Genomic DNA, 10,396 nt, shown 5'->3' with positions numbered 1-10,396 from the left:
AGATTTCTTAGATGGAAGGTGTAAGGAAGAGGGATGAGAAATGTGTCAAAGTAAATTCTATGACTCATTTAAAAATTTTAAAATATCCATATGTATTTATGCATATGTTCTGAGATATGTATGCATGTGTGTATATATGTGTGTGTGTGTGTGTGTTTGTGCGTGTGTGTGTGTGTATACCAATATACCAATATACCAATCAATCTATCTATATCATGTGGAAAAGTGTAATATTTATTGGGAGAGATGGGGAGGATAGGAAAAACTGGGGATAAAGTGATGTTTGTATGGGGGTATAGAGGAGTTGAGGGGAGAGAGGGAATATTGCTCGGTGAGGCAAAGGAGAGAGATGTCCCCTGCTGAGAAGAAGTAGCAGGGGTCCGATAAGGACTGTTTATTCTGGAATGACTGAACTGAAGTTCAGCTCCCTCTATGACCAGAAAAGATGAGAATTCAAATAATATAAAATTTAATAAACAGTTGGAATTGGAGTTTTTTCCTCAGCTTCAGAGTTGAGGCCAGGCCCCAGAGGCTGGCGGAGGGTTTCTCCCACTTCTGTCTACTCTATATCAGTCCTGCTTTGTCTAATTCAGAATCTTAGCAGTAGACAGAAAGCAAAAAAGAACAGTTCTGACTTTCAGAAGTGATTGGGCCTGAATCTTTGGGCTGAACTAAGAAGAGGCACACCACACCAGACTGGGCTGAACAAGCTCCTCTCTCCTCCCACACCAGGAAGGAAGTCAAACCCGGCAGGAAGGAAGTGCTAGTCACAAGACCCAACTGCCACTCCTGGCAGGAAGGAAGTGCTAGTCACAAGATCCAACTGCCACTCCCAGATGCCCCTTCCCCCACCAACTGTCAGTCTAGTTTCCTTTCCACAAAAGTATGTAGGAGGTAGGGTAATGCAATGGAAATAATGCTGGATTTGAAGTCATAGAACCATAATTCAAATCCTGTTTCCTCCAGTTACTCCCTATCTGATCTTGAACAGGTCATTAAACCTCTCTTGACCTCAGTTTTCTCAATTATGAAATGAGGGAATTGGGCAAGATGTCCTTGAATATTCCTTTCCTCTCTAAACAAGTGATCCTATGATCCTTCATATATGGTATATAGACAGAACACATCAATATAATAATGGTTTTCACAGTAAGGATATCCCAAGTTCCAATAAATGTGACTCACTGGCAGCAAAGAGCCTCTCTCTATAGTAGTTGTAAGGGTCAAATAAATCATGGAAGTTCATGAAATGACAATTTATCAGGAAGTTATAAAAATAATTAAAGGACTTTTGGCATGGAAGTAGGACACCTGGCACTCCTGCATTTGGATTCTAACTTAACTTTATGGTTAGGAAAATCCCTAACATGTGGATTGTTATTTTCATTTCCCAGAGATCCATGAGCAATAGAAATGAAACTTGATGATTAATACTAATACTGTAATCCCTTCTATCATGGCCAGAGCCAAAAAACCAAATATAGAGTTTTGATCATGTAGCTGACTCAATATTTTCATTCCTCAGCAGTATTTGGTGCCAAGTGGAAAGGGTTAAAAGCAGTGAGTGAGCACCCTGGGTTACACTAGAGTGTTTGGATCCCTAGGAGCACTATGAAGACCATTGTCTTACTTTTTTTCCTAGGAGTTACTGGTAAGTCACTCTTGTGAATTCAATGAACAAGTATTTATTGAGTTTCTATCATTATGCTAGCTACTGTGTGGGATGCAAAGAAGTATATGGTATAGTTCTAGCTCTCAGGAAGCTTGCAACTGAGTTGGGGAACAAGATCAATATAAGTGAATAGTAGCAAATAATACATCATATAATGAAACAGAAAATTATATGGTATAGACTCAAGTATTCTTGGAAATGGAATCTAAAGTCACTGGAAAAGGCTTTAAGAAGCAGAAGTAATTGAACTGATAATAAAGAACAGAAAAAGCTTGAATAGGTGGGGAAAATGAATTGAAGGAAAGAGGGAATCCATGTCTTATCTTTTCCATATATTTGGGGTCATTGAAAAAGAACCACTAAACTTAACAAATGTCAATTATGTTCTAGGAACCATACTTGGACCTGGAAATCAAAGATGAAGCAATAAGATAATTCCTGCCTTCAAAAAAGTTACACTCACTTGAAGGGAGCTGAGCATTGGGTTGGAAGAAAGGTTGTAAAGAGAGAGGACTATAAAGTATACAGAGATAGGCAATAATTTTTTAAGGCATGCAATTGGTGGGGTACTACAAGTCAGAGATCTCTTTTTGGCAAGGAAATTATTTGTATAGGATAGTATTTGTATTTGAAATGAGCCTTGAAGGAAGAGAAAATATCTGAAAGGTAGGAATGGGGAAGTATAATACTAGCTTAAGGAATGGCTTGCCCTAAAACAGGAAGGGTAACAGATAGCATGTCAACTTCAAGAATAGACAATGATCCAGTTTGTCTAGAACACAATTCAGAATGAAAAGTCTCACTTGACCATTTAAAAATGGAGATTTCTACCACCCTTGCTTTAGCTCTTATAGAAGATTAATTAGTATATATCAATACTTCAAGAATGATGTTAGTGCTAAGACTTTTATGTGTGTCAGTCTTCCTTCCTTCTACAAACCTGTGTCACTCCATCTTTGTCTCAATGGATAGCCTGTGAGAATTATTAGTGGCCCCCCCAAAAAAATCATCATTACCTGGTAATCAACCTGTGAGTGATCTCTAAAAATTACCAGGCTGTGCCAATCAGGAGAACCTGAGTTCAAATCTGACTTCAGACTTTTTCTAGCTGTGTGACCCTGGGCAAGTCACTTAACCCTGATTGCTTAGCCCTTGCTGCTCTTCTATCTTAGGATAACAAGACAGAAGGTAAGTGTTAACAAATAAAATAAAGTTTTCATAAAGTCTTTTGATAGACCTGTATATGAAGCCTTCAGTTAGTCAGATTAGAGCTTTTAGTGGTCCCCTAAGCAAATATCATTCCACTCTTTTTGGAAGTGTACTTTGGCTAAGGTCTGAGGATTTGGGAGAAACAAAACCCTCTCTTTTAAATATAAAATGAAATAATAGTAATAGGTATGGGTTTACCGCCTCTTGAGTCATATTGTCTTGCCAAGTAAAATCCACATCATTTCCAAAGAGAGAACATGGAAGTTATTATAGCTTTATATATACAAGGTACACATTTCCCAGAGTTTAGAATTAATATCATTATTAGACCAAAGAGATCAAAAGATATTATTTTTTCTATTAAATTTTAAGTTTTAAAATATTTTCCCTTGATTACATGATTCATGTTATCTACTTCTCTTCCCTTTCCCCTCCCAGAATTGACAAGCGAGTCCACTGAGTTATATATGTATTATCATTCAAAATCCATTTCGATATTAGTCATTTTTGTAAAAAAGCTATCCTTTAAACCAAAACCCCAAATCACATACCCATAAAAACAGATGATAAATCATGTGTTTTCTTCTGTGTTTCTGTTCCCATAGTTCTTTCTCTGGATGTGGATAGCATTCTTTCTCATAAGTCCCTCAGAATTGTCCTGGATCATTGCAGTGCTAATAGTAGCAAAGCCAATTACCTTTGATTTGTCCCAGTTTTTGTTACAGTTTTTGTGTATAATGATCTCCTGGTTCTGCTAATATATCTGTTTAGATCCCAGAAGATTTAAAACCCAATATGGATCATTTTTTAAGGTGATTGAGCAACAGAGCCCATTTTTTTTTAATCCTAGTCCATAAGGGACCCTGAGGGAAAGTCTGGGAGAATGAAAAGCTGGCTTCAAATCTAGCCTTAGACACTTCCTAGCTGGGTTACCTTGGGCAAGTCACTTAACCCCCATTGCCTAGCCCCATATTGGTGAATCTTCTCTCTCTCCATCTTGCCTGAGGATGTTTTTCATATCAGCCCCCTCCGTCTCCTGACTGGGGTAAAGGGGCAGCTCACATTTGGTCCCTTGGTCTCTAAAAGGTTTGCCATCACTGGGCTAACCCTTACTGCTCTTCTTCTTTGGAACTAATAAGTAGTATTGATTTTATGACAGAAGTTAAGGGTTTAAAAAAAAAGAATATATTTTCATGACTACCAAATTCAGGATTAAAGAGAAAAATCCTTTCAAGTTTATTTGTTATTTTTCCAAACAATTTAAACCTAGAGATTTAGATAACCTAATGGCTACTTAGAGTTTATCAGGAATGTTCTACAAAAGGGGATTGTGTCTACCTAGTCCCTGAACCCAGGAGCTATCATTTAGATTAGGCATTGATGTGTACCTACAGCTGATCTAAATTATGAATCTAAATAGGCAGTCAAGAAATTACATCATGTGTATGCCACAGATATGGATAAAGATAAGTATATAATTAAGACACCTTTGAGAAAAGTAGCCATAGAACTTTGATGTCACAATTATTTAGGGCAAAGGAACATTACTAGCTAGCATTTCTCTGCTCAACCTTGGAAGTGTTGTGGAAGAATTAACATTTCAAGGGAGACTGATTTAACCAGCAATTCCAATTTATTTCCCCCCTCAGTTGCCTTCTCCAATAAAAATCATGAAAAAATCATAGGAGGAAATGACTGTGAAAAGAACTCAGTACCATACCAGGTGTATGTACGTGCTGCCAACATTCTGTGTGGTGGTTCCCTCATCAATGCCCAATGGGTACTTTCAGCTGCTCACTGCTACCAATCGTAAGTGACTCAGAATCACTCCCTAAAACAAATTGAGTTACTAGAATTCCCCAGAGCCTATTCTGGGCTGAGAACCAACAAGCAATCCCTAGATGGGACATGGTAACTTCTCTTTCAAAACTGCAATGTTTGCCCAGGCCAAGAAGGGAACTGAAATTAAAGTAAAGCTAAAAAGGACAATGGCCACCTAGAATATTTTGGAAACAAATAATTTATTAGCCACTTTCTCTGCTAAATCCTGTGCTATTGGCTGCAGATATAAATTCAGCCAGAAGAGAAACAGTTCCGGTTCTCAAGGAATATGTGATATAGTCTCATGGAGGAAACTGTAAAGACCACACAAAAGGGAACTGAAAAACAGGGGAGAAGTACCCAGCCAAGCCATTGTTTTTCAGGCAAGATGGAATGAGGATCAGGGAGGAGAATCCTTTAAAAAGTAGGATAGGTCCTGAGCCCATATTTTCATTGATACAAGGAACTCACAGGTGATATAATTTTTTAACTAAGTACAGCACCTTCTCAGAAACTTACAGTCTTAGAGAATTACCTAGAGTTCTGGGAGGTAAATGATTTACCCACAATCATATAGACAGTATGTATCATTGATGGGATTTAAATCCATGTCTTCCTATTCTCAAGGCTAACTCTTTGTTACTATGTCAAAATATCCCTATGGTAAGCAGAGACAGACTAAATCTCCCTGTGGTTAAGAATTAGCCAGTCACAACCCTTTATTCCTTAATTCTTCCTCTATCCTTTCCAGATGTTCATATTTAGTGTCTACTAGAATTTCTGAGTCCTTGATAATGGTCCAATAATTGCCCTTGAAGTTTCTCAGTGAAGGAAATATGGAGAACTGAACTGAAGAAATACTCTAGAATTTGTATTCATCTTAGACATTAAATTTAGGATCTGACTTGGAAGGGAGGTAGAATTTTGGGTAATGGCTCCCTGTATGATCTCACAAAGGACTGAGGATATGGTACAAACCAGAGAAGACAGGAGTCAAGGTTGGTGACAAGTCAAGTTTCTCAGTTGAGAGAGCACTTTACAAATGCCTGTATCAATTAGCACTGGAGGTATTTGTAGAGAGAACCTCTCACTCTAATTAAAGTTGTCCTTTAATATAAAATTTCCAAGGTAATATCTCTGAGAATATAGATAAACCTGCTCTCCTTGATGATAGCTCTTCAATTATATTTCATGTCTCCTCCAACTCCTGCTATATCCCCTGTACCGAAAATAACTCTAACAATAAGGAAAAGGATAACTTTGATTCTCTCTTCTTTTACTCTGTAGAGCAAACCCCACTCCTCTGTATTCTATAGGGTAACTCACTGTCAATGGAAAGAAATAATGTCAGGAAAAGATAATTTTGGTTTCACCACCTTTAGTATGACCATCTGTGGAATCCATGTTCCTGAGTGTGAAGGTGTTGGGGGAGGGAGTTACAAGACATACACAGTTGGTTTTCTCTGCTAAGAACCAGATGGAAAGAACAAAATCAGTTTGCCTAGGGATTTTTTTTCCTTTTACTTCTCCAGCCAATTCCAGATGATCTTGGGTGCTCATACCCTTAATGTACTTGAGGGCAATGAGCAAATCATCAATTCTACTAAGGTGATCCGCCACCCCAGCTACCAGGAAGAGAACCCAAACCATGACATTATGCTGATTAAGTTGCAAAAGGCTGCCACCCTCAACTCTCATGTGGCTAAGATCTCCCTGCCCACCTCTTGTGTGACTGCTGGCACTGACTGCCTCATCTCTGGCTGGGGCATCTATCAGATAAATGATTGTAAGTAGCTAGCTGAATTAGAACCACAGAACCTTAGACTTGGAAGGAGCAATGACAGTTAACTAGTTGATCCTCCCTTTCAATTCATGAACATATAGAAGAAAGCAATGGGTTCCATGGTAGTCAGAGGGAAAGGATCAGAAATAGAGATGGCCATCAGGCTAAGATCATGCAAGTTTGGTCTCTGCTAAAGGTTAGGATACCTTGAGAGACATGGGGGGTGGGGAGTCTATAATATTAGACTCAGTCATAGCCAGAGCTGCTTGAGGATAGACCAGTCAAGAATATAATCCCTAAACGAGGAACTCTAGTTACCTTTATCCATCTTGTTGTTCATGAATCCATGATCTAGAATGATCATCTCTCCAGAATAAAGAAAAAAATCTTTTCAAGTTTAGCTTGATTTTTGTTTGTTTGTTTTCCAAACTAGTAGTTGCAAAAAAATGATGAATACAGAAAGATATAAAATAAGGGTTAGGGATGCCAGGAGCTCTGGAGAATAGAGCTCTTCATGATCTTCCTGTTCCCAACAGCCACATATTCCAACATCCTTCAGTGCTTGTATGCTCCTGTGCTCTCAAAAAGTATCTGCCATGTTGCCTATCCTGGTATGATCACTGAAAATATGATCTGCCTGGGATTTATGGAAGGTAAAAAGGATACCTGCCAGGTCAGTTGTTTTATTTTTCTCCCACTATCTGTCTGCTCAACTTAATTCCATTCTTTTTCTTCTCCATATTTTTCCTCACCTGAGCTGGCAAGAACTGAGAAACATATCCCAGATGGGGACCTCTGAAGCTGGAGATAAATGATGGGATGGGAAGCTCTTCTGGATGTGGGAACAGATAGGAATTAAGAATGTTCCCTTTGAAGTGGTTTTTTGATGAGGAGAAACAGAGACCCAGAAATGTGTGTATGTGTCCTTTCTAGGTGGGCATCTTAGGATGAGATACTGTATAGGCAATATCTTGGGGAAAAAACGTACTAGAGCAGAAAGAATGACAGAAAAGCTTACTTTGGCTCTGCTCAGCCCTCTATGGTCACACATGCTAGGGAGAAGAAATATAAAGGGAGCCATCACTGACTGTGAGCTCTGTCCCTTCAAGACTGAAAAAAACAAACAAACAAAACTTAGACCTTCTTTCCCACTATATTCCAGGGTGACTCAGGTGGTCCTGTGGTCTGTGAGGATCAACTCCAAGGCATTGTTTCATGGGGCATGGGCTGTGCCAAGAAAGGGAAACCTGGTGTCTACACCAAAGTCTGCAACTATGTGAATTGGATTAAAAGGACCATCGCTGACAACTAAGCTCCGTCCTCTACTTCCCTTCCTTGTCCTCCTTCTAGCACTGGGAAGGAGCTACAACAATCTCTTTTGCAACTCTGGGCCTTGAAAAAGGCTTTAATAATATTTTTAAAAATATCATACAACCTCTTCATTGGAGCATAATCTAGAATATCATTACTTTAAAAATAATAACCAGCCTTTATGTAGCATTTTAAAGTTTGTAAAGTGCTTCACATAGCTAATATTTATATAGAACTTACATCTGTGTCATTCTGGACAGCTAGGTGATGCAGTAGCTAAAGTTCGAAGCCTGGAGTCAAGAAGATTCATCTTTCTGAGTTGAAATTTGGCCTCAGACACTTTCTAGCTATGTGGCCCTGGGAGGTTCATTTAACCCAGTTTGGCCCTCAGTTTCTCTATCTATAAAATGAACTGGAAAATAAAATGGCAAACCATTCTAGTATCTTTGCCCCCCCCCCAAAAAAAACAAATGGGGCCACAACAAGTTTGGCATGACTGAAATAATTAAACAAATATCTATCAGGCACTATGCCAAACATTTTACAGTAATTATCCCATTTAATTCTCCAAACAATCCTGAGAGGCAAATCTATTTTACAGATGAGAAAACTGAGTCAAATGAGGTAGGGTCACAGAGTTAGTAAATGCTGAGACAAGATTTGAACATACTTCTCCTGACAACAAACCCAGTGATCTATCTATGTTATGACCTAGATATTCCTAAAAATTTACAACTCTGTGAAGCCAGACATCCCCATTTTACTGATGAGAAAAACTGAGGCAGAGAGATTAAGTGATTTTCCCCTGTTTTGTTCATTATTCCTCATTTCCTACCTGATTGTACTCCTCAGGACTACTTCCTCATGGGTGTTGCATTCTTCTGTTAGTGTGTAAGTTTCTTGAAAGCAAGGATTAGCTTTTTTTCCCCCACATTTGTTATTTCAGCATTTAGCATAGTTCCTAGAAAACAGCAGATATTTAATAAATAAATAAATAACTGCCTAACCTGATAAATTTGACTCTTGTTCTAGCCTTTTGAGATATTTTGTACAATCTTTTTTTACCCCAATTTTTTGACATATTATCCTAAAGAGCTTACTACCACATCCTCTGTGCATACTTCTTCTACCTACTATGATAATGATAAGAATTTTTAAGACTTACAGATATCTTTCCATATAGGAATATTAAAAAAAATTGACCATATCAAAGCCCCTAAATTTTTTCTCTTTCTTATTAATTACCTTTTTATGCTTTTCTTGAATTTTTGCATTTGGACATTAAATTTTCTATTTTCTATTTAAGACTGGTCTTTTCTTCAGTAATGCTTGGAAATCTTCTATTTTACTAAATGACCATACTTTGCCTTAAAAGAATATAGTCAGTTTGGATTGTAAGGATTAAATTTAATGTTTGGACTTAAAATTATATGAAATAATGAGGTTGACAAAATTATATCTCAAGTCAGAAGTTTATTTACCAAAATAGAAGGGAAATAATAAAGTAGAGAAATGTGAAAGAGGTTAGAGAAAATATCTATACTAGTCCTCAGTCAGTAGGGCCGGTGGAGAGTAACTGCCAAGGACTCCTCCAAGAAGGATACTAGTCTCTCTGGAAACTAGGAAAAGAGTCAGCCCTTTACACTCATCCACAAAGCAGTCCAGGAGTCTGAACCAAGTTGAGGCTGAGATCCAAGCTGAAGTCTCTAGCAAAACTTCCTCAAAGATTATCTTCAGAAGACAATTCCCAGAAAACAATCTCCACAAGACTTGCTCCACCAGACTGCCTCCATCCCTCAAGTTTCCACAAGACCAGACCCCATCAGAAGGATTCCATGGCTTTTATAGTGAACTCTTATCCCATCCCCTCTTCACAGGAGCTAATCACAGTTTACAAATTGACTAGCACTGCCTACAGGGCAGTGTCTGTGAGATCCACTTCTCTCCCTCTGGAGGTATAAATTCTTATCAAAAGGAGTGACAGATTCCTGACTGATTGAGTTTCTGAGGGGGTGAATTCTCATTTCCTGGCTGATTGAGTTGAAAGGGTGAAGTTCTCTAAGTGGCTTACAAACTCCTCCACCTAGTGCTAAGTAGGGTGTTCAAGATTTTGTTGATTCAATTCAAAAGCAGACAAAGGAGATTTAATCCTGTTTTAACAATCTGGTGAGGTACTAAGTAGGGGTATTTAAGTTATTGTTAACCAAGTGTTAACTCAAAATAGACAAAGGGAATGAAGGATTTCCTTCCATAAGTGTAAATTCAGAATAGACAAAGAGAACAAAGAATTCCCTTTTCACAGGATGGGTAGGTGATTCTTGGTTATAAACCCAATTCCCTTTCCTTCCAGAGTATCATATTGCAAGCCTTCTGGTCCTTCAATGTGGAAGCTGCCAGTATTTTCTCCTTGACCTAGTAGTTCTTGAACTTGGCTAAGATTCCTGGGAGTTGTCATTTCAGGATTTATTGCAGGAGGTGATCTGTGGATGCTTTTCAATCTCTATTTTTACCCTCTTATTCAGGAATATCAGGGCAGTTTTCTTGGATAATTTCTTATAATATGATGTCTAGACTTTTAACAAAAATTTTTGGTCATGACT

At 38.2% G+C, this 10,396-nt stretch overlaps 1 protein-coding gene across 1 annotated transcript; it reads left to right on the top strand.

Moving 5' to 3' along the window:
* The first annotated feature begins 1,611 nt into the window (after positions 1-1,611).
* LOC100010000 (trypsin-like) lies at positions 1,612-7,797 on the top strand. The gene is made up of 5 exons (XM_007504467.1): positions 1,612-1,651; positions 4,531-4,690; positions 6,235-6,488; positions 7,022-7,158; positions 7,648-7,797. The coding sequence occupies exons 1-5, from the start codon at positions 1,612-1,614 to the stop codon at positions 7,795-7,797; spliced, it is 741 nt and encodes a 246-aa protein (XP_007504529.1).
* Positions 7,798-10,396: the final 2,599 nt, after the last annotated feature.

This window comes from Monodelphis domestica, chromosome 5, assembly GCF_027887165.1.
Source record: "Monodelphis domestica isolate mMonDom1 chromosome 5, mMonDom1.pri, whole genome shotgun sequence".
Classification (NCBI taxonomy): domain Eukaryota; kingdom Metazoa; phylum Chordata; class Mammalia; order Didelphimorphia; family Didelphidae; genus Monodelphis; species Monodelphis domestica.
The sequence above is the reverse complement of the archived record's forward strand: the minus strand, read 5'-3'. Positions and strand labels throughout refer to the sequence as shown.

Excerpts from the sequence above, each read along its gene's own strand:
- LOC100010000 (XM_007504467.1), top strand. The coding sequence starts at position 1,612 with ATGAAGACCATTGTCTTACTTTTTTTCCTAGGAGTTACTG. Across the intron at positions 6,489-7,021 it reads CATCTATCAGATAAATGATT|CCACATATTCCAACATCCTT; the intron begins GTAAGTAGCTAG and ends TGTTCCCAACAG. Across the intron at positions 7,159-7,647 it reads GTAAAAAGGATACCTGCCAG|GGTGACTCAGGTGGTCCTGT; the intron begins GTCAGTTGTTTT and ends ACTATATTCCAG.